Raw genomic sequence first — 18737 nt, 5'->3', positions numbered from 1 at the left:
GCCTTCATTCTGAACAGAATGGCTAGAACCGAATGAGAAACACCCGTCAATACCAGGCGGCCACGTGGGTGCAATGCAAAACTGGCCTCTTGCATTGTTGGTGAGGGTGAAAGCAGCCCAGTCCCCTGGCAGGTCTGCAATTCATGTCCAGTTATACACACACACACACACACACACACACACACACACACACACACACACAAACACACACACACACACACACACACACACACACACACACACACACGCGCGCGCGCGCGCGCCCTATGGGCCTAGCAGTCTCATATACCAAAGAGAGGAAAAGTTGTGTCTGAAAAAACATACAAGAATGTCTACAGTGCCTTTTCTTTGTGTGTGTGCATAAACACATATATGTGGAGGTCCAGGGGGATTGCTGATATTTTTCTTTATTGATCTCTACATTATTTTTTTAAACAGCATCTCTCAGGCACCTGGAGCTCACCATTTTGACTATGTTGGAGGAGAGGGAGGCACCAGGATGCACCCATCTTTGTGACTCCTGTGCCCGGCACTGCTGTTATAGGTGTGTGCAGCCATGCCTGGCTTCTTGCGTGGGTGCTAGGCATTAAAAATTCATGATTGTGCAGCAGATATCTGACCCACTGGGCTGTCTCCCCAGCATCAGTAACTTTACTTATAATAATCAACTAGAAGCCATCCTCACGTCCTTCAAGTGGTAAACAGGTAAACTAGGCTACATCCATAAACAAAAATACTTTTCAGTTAAAAAGGGGAAGGGGGGCATTTAGAAAAGACGTGGGTGAACATCAGCAGTGTTCTGCTGAGTGAAAGAAATCAGCCTCAAAGATTATATGACAGGTGTTATCGCATAGGTGACAGTCTCAAGAAGGTAAAGGCACAGAGATCAGTGGCTGCTGCGGGGAGACAGCTTAGAATGCACAGACAACATGACAGAAATTTGGGGTGATGCATGTTCTTGTTAAGTTTTGTTAGTTTTTTGTTGTTTGTTTGTTTGGGTTTTTTTTCCTCTATTTCTGAAGCTGGATTGAACACAGAGCCTTGTGCATCCTAAACACACTACCACTAAGCTACACCCCAAGGCCCTGCTCTACATTTTTAAAGTAGTGGTGGTTATATAAACCTGCATGCCTGTCAAAAATCAGCACTGTACTTTAAAAAGGAAGTTAATCAGGCAATATGCTGGGATTAAAGTAAAATTAAAACACAAAGATATTGTAAGAAATTTTCAATGACAAAATATAAATATATCTGGGTAATCACGTCTCTGGCCAATGTATCTTTTATGGGCTAACTAATAGTCAAAATAACCAAGCCAGAGTTTGCATACCTAAAGCACATACCCCTGAATTACCACAGCCATGATAAGGATGTAGCAGGCTAGTAAAACCATCTGTGTGGACGTCCGAGTTTGTAAATTCAAGGCCTGCCTGGATTACATAGTGGGTTTGAGGCCAGTCTGAGCAACTTAATGAGACCTTGTCTCAAAATAAAGTTGTTTGATCTTGTTGTTGTTGTTGTTGTTTTTGTTTGTTTGTTTGCTTTGTTCATTTGTTTTGTTTTGTTATTTAGGTGGGGATAAGCTCAGTGATGGCATGCTTACCTAACATATGCAGAGTCCTGGGTTTAGCCAGTAGCCACGCCCCTTCCCCCCAAACCACGGCTGTTATACAATTAATTATATTCAGAGAATGAGTGGGCAGTCATCTGGTGGTAATTTTTATTTCTGGATTACTACATAACAATCTGCTTGCTCACCAGCGCCATGGCAATAATCAAGAGAGATCTGTGCCTCCCTGGTGACACAAAGGAAAATCCCAGCACTATCAAATCTACACTTTGTCTGTGACTGCCAACGAAGCCAGTCCGATGACTAACAGGGAAGAACAGGAGCCTCTTACCACCCAAATATTTACTCCCAGGCCCTGGGCGAGGCGAAGAGAAAACAGTGTTGAACATTCCCTCCCAGGGTGTCCAGACCAGAGAGAACACAAGGGCTCTGTGAGCATCTCTAAATGGTGTAAAGCTGAGAACCATGGACTAGGTAGGGTCCCATGGCGGAAGATGTGACTAGTTCCTCTGACTTCCACACATATGCTGTGGCACACACATGCCTGCACTCACACACCATACGTGCACACTGATTATAAATTAAAGTAATAAAAAAGAGCTATGATCTATATAACTAATTAAGAGCTCAGAGTTTTGTTGTTTTTTGTTTTTTTTGTTTTTCTTGGTTTTTTTTTTCGAGACAGGGTTTCTCTGTGTAGCTTTGTGCCTTTCCTGGATCTCGCACTGTAGACCAGGCTGGCCTCGAACTCACAAAGATCCGCCTGCCTCTGCCTCCCGAGTGCTGGGATTAAAGGCCTGTACCACTACCACCCAGCGAGCTCAGAGTTCTATAATGAATAGAGCTATCACTGTCTTCTGCAACAAGAGATGATAAGCACAATTTGGGGTCTTTTTGGCTAGCTTCTTTGTGCCACGAAGTACTAAATGGAGGTGGGCAAGTAGGTGGAAAGCCCTCAGGATGGGTTTTGTGATCTTGGCAGACAGACAGAAGCTGGTTTGTAGCTCAAGGCACAGTCTCTGGAACCAGAAACGTTCGGTTCAAAGCTGCCTCCTGTCCTTCCTAAATGTAACTTTGAGGGACAGGATCTTTAATCTCTGTATCTGAGTCTCCTTATCTATAATTGGGCATTCTACTAATACTTTTTTTTTCATAGGATTAGATGGGAGATGGCATTAAATACCCACCCTGATACCTGTGCCTGGCACAGAACATGTATCTGATAAGTTTTATTTGGAATCAGAGTCCACGGGACAAAGTCACAATGTAAAGTCCCTGGAGCTGATGAGTGTGTGTCTTTCATGAATCCGACCATAATGTGGACAATCACACTGCTTTGGTAAGTGAGGCCAGGGCCGTAAGGTCAATACGGGAAAATAAGTGAAAATCCAAGTCTTAGTGAGTGACCAATTCAGTTACCAAGTACAAAGAGCACACAACGTGTGTGTCTTCTCTCAAGAGACCTGTCCAACGATGCGCACTGCCGACGGAAGTGTGCCCACGAGAGGAAGACATCTGTAGAGATAAATTCTCCTGTATGCAGGTCATGCACCAATTCAGTCTACTGAAGTCTCCACGGAACGTGAGCTTACCTTGTCGGCAACATCCACCCTGGCTTTGCGACTCAGTAAGAAATCCACCGCAGATAAATGACTCCTCGCCACTGCAAAGTGCAGGGCTGTGTGGTTCATCTGAGGAAACGGGATTCGTATCTTTGGTTGTCGGACCTCTTAACACCCCGTCTCCTTTGTTTGTTTTGTTTTTTGTTTTGTTTATGAGACTGAGGATCGCAGTGTAGCCCAGGCTGGCATCTAAGGCTGGCGTCTAACTTGTGGTCCTGTGCCCGCCTCCTGAATGATGGGATTACAGACTTGAGCCTCCATGTTCAGCTGGGTCTCCTGTCTCTCACATGGTCGGTACTTTCCTATAGACTATTTGCATTCTGATTATTTGGTTGAACTTTTTGCTTTTTCCTTTGAAAGGGGTAAGAACTATGTGCAGCAGAAGCCTACCTTTCCTGTTGTCAAAAGGCCCCTGAGAATCTGGCAATCCACTGAAGGCTTTGCCCAGACTGATGCCCTGTATAACTTGCCACACAGTGATGTCATAAAAGTCATTCACAAAGCAAAGCTGTATTTTCTTATATACAATCATTAATAATGGTAATTTTTTTCACAATATATGTTAGTCAATGTTCTGTTTCTGGGACAAAATAACTGAGATAAGCCATTCATAAGGAGGAAACCTTATTTGGGCTCACAGTGTTGGAGTCTCAGTTATAACTGGCAGGAAGGATGTGAGACAGCAAAGCTGCCCATCTCCCATTCAACAGAAGGAGAGAGAGGGAGAGGGTGGGGGACCAGAGACCCCTCCAAGAGTAGACTCTCAGGGATCTGTCCTCATCTACTAGGCCCCATCTCTTAAACATTTCATCAGCTTCCACTGTGTGGCAACCAAGCCTTCAAGATGGCTTTTGGAGATACTTAGGATTTAAATTGTTGAATATATTGATAATATATAGAATATATTGATAATTCATGACAAAATTTCCTAAATGTCTCAGTTTGTTCTTTTTCTTTCTTCTATATATTTTCTGAAGAGTTTAAATTTTATGTGTGTGAGTGTTTTGCTTGTATGTATATATACGTGACATGTGTGCCCGAAGAGGCCAGAAGAAATCAGATCCCCTGGCACTGGAGTCACAGTGATTATGAACCACCACGTAGGGGCCGGGAAATGAATTGAGTCCTTTGTAAGGGTGACAAGTGCCCTGCATCATTACGCGCCGACTCTCTAGCATCCCTCTTCTACAATTAAAAAAGAACGTAATTTGCATAGAAACAAATAAATCGGTTTGGAAGGGAGTGAAGAAGGAAGGAAGGAAAGAGGAAGAGAAGGAAGGAAGAGAGGGAAGGAAAACAGGAAAGGAGGAAGGAAGGGAAGGAAAGAACAGGAGAAGCCAGGCTGGAGGAAGAGAGGAAGGAAGGAGGGAAGCAGAGAAGGGGAAAGTTAGAGAATGGGGGAGCGGGGGAGAAAGCGGGCTACTGAAATCTTCTCCTTCGAAGAAAAAGGCACAGTTTGCTCCCAGGATGCCCACAGACAGTTTACCTCATTTCCCACAATGTATGTTTTGCTAATCAGAAGTATTCGTGCCACGTTTTTTCATAAGTACTGTTTTAGTTCCCCCTAAAGACGCCTGGGCATGGACAGACTACTCTTGTTTCACACAGGGAATTACAGAAAAAAGAAAATGGTTTAAGATATTTTCTTTTCTTGCTTGCTAAACTGGCGGTGTTTACAAAACACAAGTCATCTTGACATCGTCTGCGGGGTAGAGTTTATTCTATCGTGTCAGCCTCCCCATACACTCTATTTGTATAAGAATGTAATCATACCGCTTACACTTAAATATGCATCATCACAGGTTCTTAAGGAACTCTGCGACTAACCATGACAACAAGTTGCTATAATCAAGATTAAATAGCTGTCATTAGAAAGAATATTAATTAAAAAAAAAAAGGGTAGCTCAGTGGTAGGGCATTTGCCTAGTCTGTGTGAGGCCCTGAGCTTAGTCCCCAGGCCACAATCTAGGACCAAGTCCAGGCCTATAACCATGATGGTGGGCCTTCCAGCCCACCCACAGGCTTTGAGATGTGCTAAAGACCCTGTGCACTTCCTTCTGTAGAATGAAGGAAAGAGAGGAGAGGGAAGACTGGAGGGTGGGGGGTGACACCCAAGGATGTCCTCTGGCTTTCATACACATGCCCACCCACGTGAACACCTACTCACAAACAGATGTGAGTGCGTATTCATGAGTGCACATACACACACACACACACACACACACACACACACACACACACACACACAAACACACGAATGTCTGGGGAAATAGATCAGTGCTAGGTTTCTGAGCATGTGCGAGGCTGTAGGTTAAAAACCAGTATCACAGCTGCTTTGTGCAGAAAATTTGAAATTGTTTTAAACATGTATCAGAGGTTATACTTCCTGACAGTTAAGAAAATGACTGCTGCTTTACTTTCTCAAAAGTGAATCTCCATGCTCAGAATAATTTTAAAAGATAAAATTATTGTATGTGTTTTAGCAAATAACTATTTTCAAAGGGTTTTTTGTTGTTGTTGTTGTTTGGTTTTTTGTTTTTGTTTTTGTTTTTTTAACCTGCCTGCTTCTTTTCTCTAGTTTTCTTCTCTTTTCAAAGCCATGGCTGGCCTGGAACTCACTATGTAGACTAGATTGGCCTCAAACTCACAGAGATTCCTTTGCCTCTGCCTCCATGCATGTTCACAGAAGCCAGAAGAAGGAGTTGAATCTCCTGGAACTGGAGTTAAAGATGGTCAGGAGCTGACATGTGGGTACTGGGAATCGAACCCTCATCCTCTACAAAAAAATAGCCCGTATTCTCAACAGCTGAGCCATCTCTAAGGCCCCAACCAACTACTGTCTTTTCTTTCCTCCTATCCTCTCTTATTTCCTTTCCCTTCCCCATTTTTTGTTCCAAGAATTGATATGCTATAATTTTTTTCTGGTTTTATATATATATATATATATATATATATATATATTGTGTGTGTGTATGTTTAACATATGTGTATAGTATATATGTTATACATATATGTGGATGTATGTACAGATATATGTATACACACATATAATATATATGATGTACATATATATGTACACATATCCCATAATACATCAAAAATATACAATGCACATATATACAAGTTGTGTGTGTAGGTATATACATTTCCATAAGTGCATGCATAAGCACATACCCCATCACATGCACTCATGCACACATATGCAACTGCTAAAGATCATTCTGCTACACGTGCTGCATGACTTAGTGCAGTTTTGTTTCTATGACTTCTCTGCCTGGAACAGCTACATATTTTGTGAAGCCCGAGTTTAGACTATTTAGGGAACCCTTTTGCGGGTGGAGTAGGGCTATAGGCATTAGAGCACATGTGGAGGCTAGAAGTCAACCCAGATGTTTCTCAGGAGCCCTCCACCTTGATTTTTGAGACATTCTCTCAGTGGGACCTGAGGTTTGCCAATCAGGCAACACTGGCTAGCCAGGGAGCTTCAGTCTCCACCTCCTCGGCACTGGGATACAACCATGTGCCACCATGCCTGGCTTTTCTCAGGGTGCTAGGGCTATAAATCAGGCCTTCGTGCTGTGTGACCAACACTTCACTGACAGAGCTATCTCCCCAGACTTAGGGAGCTCTTTTTATTTTTTATTTTTTATTTTTTTTTTATTTTTTTTTTTTTTGTTTTTTTTTGAGACAGGGTTTCTCTGTGTAGCTTTGTGCTTTTCCTGGAACTCACTTGGTAGCCCAGGCTGGCCTCGAACTCACAGAGATCCGCCTGGCTCTGCCTCCCGAGTGCTGGGATTAAAGGCGTGCGCCACCACCGCCCGGCGGGAGCTCTTTTTAAAGCCCAAATCAGAGGTGTATAATTCGTTGCAGCTACAGTGTCCTCATTACGTCTTATGAAGATCACATAATCATGGGCAACATTGCCAGAGCCTCCCAGTGCCTTGGAAGGGGCCTGAGCAAGCAGGGCCCCCGAGGCTTAGGCTTTATTTAGCATTAACCCACCTCTGTGTTCTGACTACAAAGCACTCTACAGTTCACCCTAAGCAAGTCTTACCTACCAACCCATTCATGCTGATAAACCCTGTCTTGAAGGAACTCCCCACCAAGCCAAGCAATAGGAAATCCATGTTTCTGGCAGTGGACTTTTCCTGCAAAGCCTAGGTACTTGATGACCAAAAGCCAGATTTCATCACCCAACGTGTGGATGCTTTCTCTTTCAAAAGCAGTAAAGTGATAATCCACATACTTCTTTGGATTTTAAATCTGGAAAAACCCAACCATAGAGGGCATCACAGAGAGAAAAAGAGCCCAGGTGTTATAGCAAATCATACCCTGGCTTTCCAGAATGAGAAAGACTGAACCAATCCACAGGATACAATCTAGGACCAAGTCCAAGCCCACAATCCCAATGGTGGACTTGCTTGTCTACCCACAGACAGATGTGCATAAGACCTCGCCCACTTCCCTTCCCTAAGTGAAAACACCCCAAGCCTGCTCTGCCACATAATTCCATCTTTAGCTTTAACACCCACATTAGAGCCCCCACATCTCAGCCAGCCTAGTCTCTTCAACTATTGCTATTATTTCAGTTGACCTATGTACTCCCAAGCCACCACGTGGAATAGTCACTTGTCATGTCTGTGACTTCTACTCACATTGTTCATGGCATTAATGTTAACCTTCCTTTCAAACAGCTTCTCCATAAGAGCCAAATTATTGCTTTTAGCAGAATTCTGAAAGCTTCTCTCAACCAGCAGTACTGGAAGAAAGAAAGGGAGCATGGCCCAGAGGAGTAAAGGAGGTCACAGTTCTCTGTCACGTTTCTGTCAGAGCCTCGCACTCTGAAAGCTGGAATGGCAACCCCGAGACTCTCCTGCTCTGCTGTTGAGGACACAGTGTATTTGCTTAAATATTTCCAAAGCTAGAATACCACGATTCCATCTTCTCCCCACATTGCAAGTGTTTTCGCACCCTCAAAATGTCCCAGACAGACCTCAAACAAAGCATTGCTCAAGAAGGCCACTCTGAAGTTCCACTACCCGTTATCAGCTTAGCAGGTCAGAGGGCCACAGCAGACTGACCTCCCAGGGGACCTTGTTTGTGAGAAGTTAGTACAGGATGAGATCGGGAAGAATGTACATCTTACAAAGATAAAATTTCTATCTGCAGAACTCAGATTCAGTGCCAAACCTGTAGGAACAAAACCTTTCAATGAGCCCACTGTAGAAACTCAAATAAAGGCTAAGAGGAATGAATATGTTTTATTCTCATTTATAAGAAAAGACATAAAATTGGATTCACACCTACTGTGACCATGACATCCCCTCAACCCCTCTCATACATACCTACATGTGACAGGCTTTATTTACTAGTATAGAGAAGATTCAAGAGAGCTAGAGAGTTCTCAAGAGACAGTCTCAATCATGGGAAATAAAATTGAGGTTAAGAATTAAAAGCAGATGCTTGACAAACTATTTTGAACTGAATGAAAAGGCAAAAAGCAGGATTGGAGAGATGGCTCAGCAGCAGTTAAGAGCACTGACTGTTCTTGTAGAGGACCTGGGTTTGGTTGCCAGCACTCACATGGCAGCTTGTAACCGTCTGTAACTCCAGTCAAAGAGGATCCAAAGCCCTCTTCTGACCTTCAAGGGCTGGGGTACATACATGGCGCACATATACATACATTCAGGCAAAACACTCATGCATAAAATAATAAACTAAATCCTAAAAAAAGACTTGTGGGTGAAAGAGCTCAAATGCTAAATAATGGGAAGATATATTGAATCTCTTGGGTTGGAAAAGTAGACATCATAAGCTGCTAATATCCCAAAACTTGTCTATTGATTTAATGCAATTTCAATAAAATATCACACACAAATATTGTAGCTACTAACAGGTTCATTATAAAACCTATCTAGAAAGGTAAAGAACCATTTTGAAAGACCAAATCAATTTTGAAAAAGAAAAGTAATGTTGGAAGAGTCACATTACTTAATTTAGTGTGCAACAATTGTACAATAATGTGCAAGAATAGTTTAATATAGGGTATTTGACATAGAGAGGGATACATACACCAATAAAATAAAACATACAATAAATAAATAAAAACATAAATAAAACATAAAAATAAAGTCACACAAATATGATCAGTTATTTTTTTGACAAAGGTTAACAAGTTTTGACAAGAGAGTGGATAATCATTTCAACAAATGATATTTAAATATTTGGAAAGTATATTGAATCTTGATATGAACTTATGTTATACAGAAATGAACTCCAAATGGATTATTTATGTAAATGAAAACATAAAACTATAAACTTTTAGAAGAAAATGCACAAGAAAAACTTCATAGTCTGTGGTTCAGCAAGATCTTACATGTAGCAGCAACAGTATGACCATGAATGAAAAAAATTTATAAACTGTACTTCATCAAAATGTAAACCTTTCACTCTTATGAGAAGTACCATTAAAGAATAAAATACATGAGCCAGGCGGTGGTGTCTTGTAGCTAGAGTTTTCCACAAATCTCTGACACCCGTCAGTCCCACAGCCTCTCAGACCCGACCAAGTAAACACAGAGACTTATATTGGTTACAAACTGTATGGCCGTGGCAGGCTTCTTGCTAACTGTTCTTACAGCTTAAATTAATCCATTTCTATTAATCTATACCTTGCCACGTGGCTTGTGGCTTACCGGTACTTTACATCTTCCTTATCCTGATGGCAGCTGGCAGTGTCTCCCTCACCCAGCTTCCTGTTCTCTCAATTCTCCTCTCTGTTAGTCCCGCCTATACTTCCTGCCTGGCCACTGACCAATCAGTGATTTATTCATTGACCAATCAGCAACACATTTGACATACAGACCATCCCACAGCAGTGTCTCACACCTTTAATCCCAACACTAAGGAGGCAGAGGCAGGTGGATTTCTGTGAGTTCCAGGATAGCCAGAGCTACACAGAAAAACCCTGTCTTGAAAAAAACCAAAAAACCAAAACAACAACAAAAAACAAATGAGAGAGAGAGAGAGAGAGAGAGAGAGAGAGAGAGAGAGAGAGAGAGAGAGAGAGAGAGAGAATAAGACACTACAGCACAGGTTATTATATAAATGAAATATACCAGATATTTAGCTCTCAATGTTCAACAACCCGATTTAAATACAGAGAAAAGACTTCAGGAGAACAGAGAGGAACCAAGGTGATGAAATAGGTTACCTCTGTATTGAGGGGAGACACTAATTAAGATACCAGTGTGCATCTATGTAAGTGTCTAAAATTGAGGAAAAATACATTACCAAGTTTGTTTCGTTCTCAAGTAAATGGACTTGTTCTACCTACTGTCCTGTGTTAGCAAAATGCCGGAGACAATCGACGTGGGGTGAGACAAGGTTCATTTTGACTCGTAGTTTCAGAGGTTTCATTCCATGGCCACTTGGGGGTTGTATTGAACTGAGCTGAGCAGAGTTCAGTGGAGAAAGCAGTACTTTTTTTGTTTTTGTTTTTGTTTTTTTTTTTTTGAGACAGGGTTTCTCTGTGTAGTTTTGGTGCCTGTCCTGGAACTCGCTCTGTAGACCAGGCTGGCCTTGAACTCACAGAGATCCACCTGGCTCTGCCTCCTGAGTGCTGGGATTAAAGGTGTGTGCCACCACCGCCTGGCAGCAGTACTCTTAAGAAGGATAGCATGTGTCCTGGTATTCTCTTTGGGGTTGCCCCTCAGGAACATGGAAACTTCCTTCCACTAAGCCCTGCCTACTAAAGGTTCACTAGTTTTAACTGATACGGAGCTTTCAACCCTGAGGAGATGTTCACCATCCAAAGTCTAACCCTCCCCAGTCTCAGTGGCTCTCAGCATCATTCGCTGTGCTCCAGACAGGCTGGGCATCTTCCTCATTTTAAAAAACAGGGATTCCACATCTGCTTCACTCTTGCTTGCCATGGTTTCTACCTGATCTTTCCGTGCTGCCTGGTCATTGCCTCCCGTTTGGGTATCTGACCTAAAGTTCTCCTGTGTCCTGGTCCCACCCATGTCATGCTGTTTCGTGGCCTCCACCGTGCTCTCAGACCTTTCCCTTAAATTGTCACACTGTTTACTTCCTGTGGTCGGTCACCTCCACCACAGCACAGTGAGAGCTCCACCGGACCAGGAGCTACCTTGTTCTCTGCATCCCCACGTCTGAATCATGGCTAGCAAGTATTAAGTAAGCCCTGGAAAATATTTCTGGAATTAGCTAACCAACTAGCTGCACATTATATTATGGAAATGGGGTACAGTCACCAAGGCTGGTCTTCAGGAAAGAGTCTATCCACATGAGTCCAAAGTGTGCTGTTAAAAGACTTGAGTCCTTTCGTTTCCTGAGGACTTCCTCAGTGTGGCCTCAGTTTACGCTATCATTCCCAAGGCATGGCTGATCTATTCTCCGTGCTTTAGAAACCTAACAATGACGTTAAGTGACTTAAAGTCACACAGTAAATCTGCACGGAAATCATGATTTAAGACAACAGCACAAGGAATTCTATTTGCAAAAGGACTTACTCATTTCTTTAAACAGTCTCCTCCCCAGCTTGGAAAAGTGATCTCCATCCACAGTAGATGGTGCAGGTATTTCAAAGCTGAAAACCAGATAGGGGGGAGGAATGGGGGGAGGGGAAAGGCAGTGTTGGAGGACATCCCGAGGGTCGCCAGGCTGCAGGGAATATGCCCACTGCATGCCAGTATGCAGTGAGCCCTGAAGGTGGAATTGCAGCAGGTTGTGAGCTACCCAGAGCTGGTGCTAGAACACATACTCTAGTCCTCTGAAGAGCAGTAGGTGCTCTTAACCACCGAACCATCTTTCCAGCCCTAATATTATATATTTTATGTTAAAATGAAATGTCTCATAACTTCAGATAGAAAACTAAAGTCTCTCATTCCTCGGCCTGAGCCCACCCTCTATCCACCAGGAGACCCCGTCTCAGGACTCACAGCATTCATGTCCTGCAGTTGCAGCCTCTGAGCCCATCCCCTCAGACTTCGGCATCCTGGCCAGGCTCCTCCAGGGCCCGGTGGCTGTGCCCCTCAGGTCAGCCTTCAGCCCCCTGGCCGCCTGGAGCATCATTGCCCTTGCTCGGTGGCTCTCGGGGTTCATGACCACCTGCGCTATGAAGACCTCACCAGGTGTGGGGCTGGCCTGCAAATGCACCCCGCGGGAGCACAGAGTCGAGCTTGCTCTCCTGGGGCGAGTGGCTAGGAACAGGCCTTGGTTCTCCAGCCCTGCCCTGGCTTGGACTGGAGTCTGCCTTTAGGTGTGGCATGCCAGGTACTAGGGTTTAGCTCCACACAAAAGGAAACTTTTCTAGAAATCTACAAGCCCTCAGAAATTCCTAGTTTATGCTCCATCCATCAGTTCTTTGTATGATTTAAAAATGTCTGGGTTTGATTTATAGTCAATATTCACTACTGGAAATTCAATATTAAGTACTTCTTAACTGAGATTCCAGAATTTCTTACTGAAAAAAAAAAAGACTCCATTTTTCATTTGATGATCATGGAATCATTCACTTTCCTGGCTGACTCTGTTCAAAACTAAAATAATACAGAAATAAGTCCAATAAATCCCAACTCACCAAATAAACTTCAAATAAAAGGGGTAATAGGACTTTAGTTTTCTATCTGAAGTTATGAGACATTTCATTTTAATATAAAATATATAATATTAGGGCTGGAAAGATGGTTCGGTGGTTAAGAGCACCTACTGCTCTTCAGAGGACTAGAGTTTGGGTTCTAGCACCAGCTCTGGGTAGCTCACAACCTGCTGCAATTCCAGCTTCCGGGCATCCAAAGCCCTCTTCCGGCCTCAATGGCACACCTTGCATGTACACGTGCATACACATATAAATGTTAACAAAAAAAATTTAAAATTATGTGTCAATGTGCATTTTAAGCTCGCTTTCCTCTCTAATTACTGGGCACCACATTTTAAGTATTTGTTTTTTATTTGTTTTAAGTATCAGTGTTTCTCAATTTATCAGGAAAAAAACAAACATGGCAAAATGTCCCTATTCAGAGCACCATCCAGAACTCCTTTTTAAAAAGTAAATGGGCCTAGTATTCATAGTAGAGTATTATGGTTAAAAGAATAGCAAGTACACTACAGTGAATGCTAATAGAAATTTAAGGCAGGACTAACATGAAAAGTATAATATGTAAGTGAATAGCAGCATTCAGAATATGTACCTGTTTACAAATAAAATTCCAAAAACCAGATGAAAATGCACAGTAAAACAGTGACAGAATGTTAACAGTGGAAATCAGACCAACTACACAGAGTTCTGAATCACGTTTTCCTAATAAATGATGGCACACAAATCGCTTTCACACTCCAAACCAGGCTCTCTCATTCTGTTAACTCTCTCAGCAAGAAAAAAAAAAAAAAAGCAGCTGAGCGGCCTTTAATCCCAGCCCCAGGAGGCAGAGGCAGGTGGATCTCTGCGAGTTCTAGGCCAGCCTAGTCCTAGAGTGAGTTCCAGGACAGCCAGGGCTACACACACACACACACACACACACACACACACACACACACACACACAGAAAAAGAAAAGAAAAAAACCTATCTTGAAAAACAAATAAACAAAAAACACCGTGATTTTATGCTCTGCACCCTTCTAGAAATGTAGTGAGGCTAGCCCTCCTTCTAGCACATGACAAAAGATCCCAAGCAGCACATGGTGGCAACTTTACTTCTTGATTCTCCTGAGAGCTTGGACAAGAGGGAAGTTTTGGAGCATGGTGTGATGTTTTCTTTTTCAAAGAGCAAATGAATTATCTCAGTGTGCTAATGTGTGGGCTACTGTAGTTGGTTTTTGTTTTTACTTTTTGGGCTCTTTTTGGGGGCCTGCCACCCAGCTCCCAAATAAATCACAGGTAGTCTTATTCTTACTTTAAATGTCTGGCCTTAGCTTGGCTTGTTTCTAGCCAGCTTTTCTTAAATTATCCTGTCAATCTTTTGCCTTTGGTCTTTTATCTTTCTCTATTCTGTATACCTTTCTTTACTTCTTACTCCGTGGCTGGTTGTGTAGTGAGGTGGCTAGCCCCTGGAGTCCTCCTCTCCTCCTTTCTTTGTTTCCTCTATCCTCTCTTCCCAGACTTCTCCTTCTATTTATTCTCTCTGCCTGGCAGCCCCACCTATCCTTTCTCCTGCCTAGCTACTGGCCATTCAGCTCCTTACTAGACTAATCAGGTGTTTTAGGCAGGCAAAGAAACACAGCTTTACAGAGTTAAACAAATGGAAAACATCTTTGCATCACTAAATATTCCGAAGCATAAACAAATGGAACACATCTTCAACTAATAGTCCACAACAGGGGAACCTGCCAGGGGAACTCTTCCCATTCTTGTTGCTCTGGTATCTTCTGCTGCAGGGTATTCTATTTACAATTCTCTCTCTCCAGAACCCTCTCTCCCCATCCCCATTTTCAATGATTTCATCTTTCATAATTAAAGCTCAGGCTGTCGCTTCCTCAAGGAATCTACTCTGATCACTCTATCCTAAAATCTTATGAACACGCTCTTCCACTCTCTCATTTCCTGTTGCTGTTCTTTCCTCTATGGTAGTTGTTGGATATAACAGGTATTGTTTAGTGTGTGTCTAACATTAAACATCACAAAGACAGGAGGTTTCTGCTCCTGCTATATCTCCAATGCCTTACCGCAGTACCAGGCTTGAGACCAATTTGTCAAATAAATATGGAACATAGTTCAGCCAGGGAACAGTTGCCAGTGTTCAGTCCTAAAATTGTTCATTTCTCTCCCAACAGAAGGTTGGCCAGGCAGGCGCCATGTGGCTAAGAACAGCTATGAATGAATGTGTCCTAGCCCAAAGCCACAAACATACTTAAAATGTTTCGAAATTTGAAACAATTTTGATTGTTTTTTTTCCCATTTTCAAGCATGTGGTGTGTATTCATGTGCATATACAAGTTTTTCACATATGTTACGTGCATGTGGAGGCTGAAGTTGATGCTGGGAATTATCCCAGATTGCTTTCCCACCATATTCACTGAGGCAGGTCTCTCAAACCCTGGACTCACAGGATATGGCTAGACTCGCTAGTCAGTTTGCTCAAGGGGAGCTCCTGGGCCCGACTTCTGAGGCTGGGATTATAGGCAGGCTACCAGTCCTATCTGACATTGGCGTGCATTCTGAGGACCAAAGTCCGCGCCTCACAATTTCCTTGCACTTTCCTTGCAAACACTTTATCCACTAGCACATCTTTGCAGCCTTGATGGCATAATTCTTAAGTGTGCACTTTGAAGCTAACATCGTGTTTCGATCTCAAAAGGTCTGGACATGCCTGGGTATGTTCAATTTGCAGTAAATTTAAGTCCAGGCCTTTAAGGATTCTTTACGTTAAGAAAGAAGAGGAGGAGGCAGAAGAGGAGGAGGAGGAAGGAAAAAGAAGGAGTTGGAGGAGGAGGAGGAGAAAGAAGAGGAAGAAGGAGGAGAACAGGAAGAGGAAGATGAAGGAGGAGGAAGAGAAGGAGGAGAAGGAGAAGGAGGAGGAGGAGAGAAAAAGAAGGAGGAGAAGAAGGAGGAGAAGAGGCAGCAGCAGCAGCAGCATTTATTGATTCCTTTATTCTCTGGTCAGATGCTGTCTCTCTAGAGTCCCGATTCCCATATTTAACTATTAAGACCCCTTCCCTCACAGTCACCTGAGGCTGATTCTTCAGTCCTGTGAACAAAAATGTCTTAAGAAAGTCTGGAAGCATGTAGGCCAGGGCTGCCATGCTAACTCTGGTCTCAAAGTTCTCCCGAGCCAGCCCCTCCAGCCTGTTACTCTGCTGTTCCCAGGTGTACCCGCAGCTCAGGTGTAACAGAGCTGTGTCTGCTTCCAGGAAGTGGGGCAGAGGGGAGAAACAGGAAGCCAGAGAGGATGCGAGAACTTCCAAAAGAGGAAAGTTCTAGCTCATTGCACAATGCTTCCTCACACAGCCCACTGGCTAACCTTCAATCATACATCTATACCTTGCTACGAGGGTGTGTGTTGCAAGAGTAAGGATGGGAGATGCTCTGCTGGACTCAATGGGTTCCTCTTGAGGTGCTGTGCATTTGCTTCTGCTCACTAACCAATGACCATTAACACCATGCCAGGCCATCACAGTTGGCATTCAGAGATACATGAGAAATAGCACCACATTTCTACCAGCCTACGATCACAGAGCAGTGACTGGTTAGCAGTCACTGTAGAGATGAAGAGTTGTCCTTCTGGTTTGTACTCTGCTGCTGTGTGTCCAGAATATGACCCTCCCAACCACGTGGAAACACTTTTCAATAGGCCCACAGGCCCCTTCAGGAAAGGATGCCTTTCCTTCCGGGACTGGTCCTTGTTTGGTGTTTTCCTTTCTCCATGAAGATCCTGAAGTACTTATTATTTGCTGTGGTTTTCTGGGTGGCCAGTATAAGGAGTGCATGATTGACATAGCTCCAAGGCAGGTGCCTTATGTTTGTTATGAGGAGCTTTTACATTTCCAGGAATTTTGACTGGTTAATGTTACACAGTTTGTGCTAAGGTGGGAATACTTGCAACACAGGTTTCATACACAGAAAGTCACTAACTCCTCCTTCACCATTCCTCTCAAACTTGGAACATTAATAGCTTTGGGGGTAAAAAAAAGCAACTCAACATGATATTTTGAAAACACTTTATGATCAGTCTTTGAAGAGGCATTCAAATTGACAGGGGAAGCTGAGGAAGCAGTTGGAATGTCAGCATGTAGGCAACTACTAAAGCTTCATAGAAGGAAAGAAATGGATCTTCCCAAAATGCTCTATAAGGGCAAATGGAATTCGATAACACATTTGGGGTTGACAGAAGTCGAGGCAGAAATAAGGGGGGTGAGCTCACACAGAACGATGATGAATAACAACATTTAAAATGGGAAGAGTAGAAGGGTCAACTGGTATCTTTCTCTTGCCCTTTACCTCCTGTGTTCTCACACTGGGTATTGCATACATTCTCTTAGCGTGAAGTTCCTTCTTTAACTCAACAACACGACTCCTACCATGTCAGTGTGGAAACTTCTGTCTCTTCAAGATTGCTTTCAGTAGGCTCCTGGACCTTACCATTCCATGCTGAGGTTGAATCTAAAGCGCTTCTGAGAGAATGGTCTGTATTTACAAATAACTGCTCATAATGCTGCTTTTCTATTGTCACAGAGGACTGAAGTAAGATGTCTAGCCATAAATTATTGGAACAATAGGACAGAGTAAGAGAGACATCTTTGTCTTTCATTGAAGAGCTGGTTGGACTGACATGAAATCACTAGGCCTGTTTATGCTACTTGTAGTGCATACTAATAATGATATGCCACAAACAGGTCAGACTCCTTATCTGAGACTCCCTCAACATGTTAAGAATTTGAGATTTTTTTTTCTGCATTAAAAAAATGGCAGGAAATGAAATGTCACCCTAAGATCCATATCTTTTTATTCTTTATTCGAACACAGTTCTGACTGACATTTATTTTGCAAGCAAACTGTGAGGGTTAACCTGACAGGTGCAGGTTGCTCAACTCCCACATTTTGCAAAGAAAGACCCCTCTCTTTAGAACCAGCCTCGGAGCCCTTGGCCTTTACCAGCCTGATAAGGGTAATGCTGTTACCCTGAAGAGTGCTTCATGTCCACAGCTTTGGGCCACATTGTATTTGTTTGAAGAGATAGCTTATATTGCCAACCTGCTTATGCTGAATGCATGCTTTCTGAAGACTGAGACCTTGGACCAGTAAACTCCCCGGAAGGTGTAAAGCTAAGGTCAGTTGGGATGACAGAAATGCCTGTCCAGACTTCCAGAAAAAATTCTGGGTGGCAAGGGTTGGGCAAGGAGTCTTGGTTGGTGCTATTTTGCATGTACTGCCATATAGAGCTTGTGGGAGAATGGTGTATACTTCGTATGCCTCCTCTGGGAGCATGAGGCTTTGCTGATCCCACCCCCCATACTATGCGGTGTATCAAACTGAGGGTCTTGCATATACAGAAAAGCATGCTACTTCTGAGCCACATCTAGCCTCATTGCTTATTTTGATTTATATCTTTTTCCTCTTACAAACTGTAATCTTGGACTCTTCAGTTTTTCTCAGTTCTGTTAGTCTTTCTTGCAAATAATCAGACTTGAGGGGAGCCTAGGGACTCTCAGCACAGTTAGGTTGTGATAAAATTTAATTTTTCTCTATGTGTTATTAACCATAGAAGAACCATTTCTTTAACAGCCAACACTTTTCACACTACATTATTGAAAACACCCCTCCCATTACAAACGCTGGTAATACTTTATTAATTGCTACATAAAATTTAGTATCTACTTAGCTTTCTTTTCTTGAGACAGGGTCTCACTATGCAAACGAGGCTGGCCTCGAACTTGAGATCTTCTTGACTCTGCCTCCTGAATGCTGGCATTAAAGGTGTGTGCCACTGTGCCTCTTTTTATTTTGCCTCTATCTACCAATTTCTAAGGGGTTTTGAACATTATTATACTTAATGGTATAACTGGTGGAGGGGGGTTAGTTTTAAATAGT

General features: G+C 42.9%; 1 protein-coding gene across 1 annotated transcript in view; it reads right to left on the bottom strand.

Annotated features, from left to right (window-relative positions):
* Positions 1 to 12821, bottom strand: part of Ankdd1b (ankyrin repeat and death domain containing 1B) — a 59157-nt gene extending 46336 nt beyond the window's left edge. The window contains 3 exon segments of the mRNA XM_052743522.1: positions 3163 to 3261; positions 7848 to 7951; positions 12153 to 12821. Coding sequence (XP_052599482.1) covers positions 3163 to 3261; positions 7848 to 7951; positions 12153 to 12315 — 366 coding nt within the window. The 5' untranslated portion in view covers positions 12316 to 12821.
* Positions 12822 to 18737: the final 5916 nt, after the last annotated feature.

This window comes from Peromyscus californicus, unplaced genomic scaffold, assembly GCF_007827085.1.
Source record: "Peromyscus californicus insignis strain IS unplaced genomic scaffold, ASM782708v3 Scaffold_18__1_contigs__length_77618521, whole genome shotgun sequence".
Lineage (NCBI taxonomy): Eukaryota > Metazoa > Chordata > Mammalia > Rodentia > Cricetidae > Peromyscus > Peromyscus californicus.
This window is presented reverse-complemented; position numbering and strand designations above follow the sequence as displayed.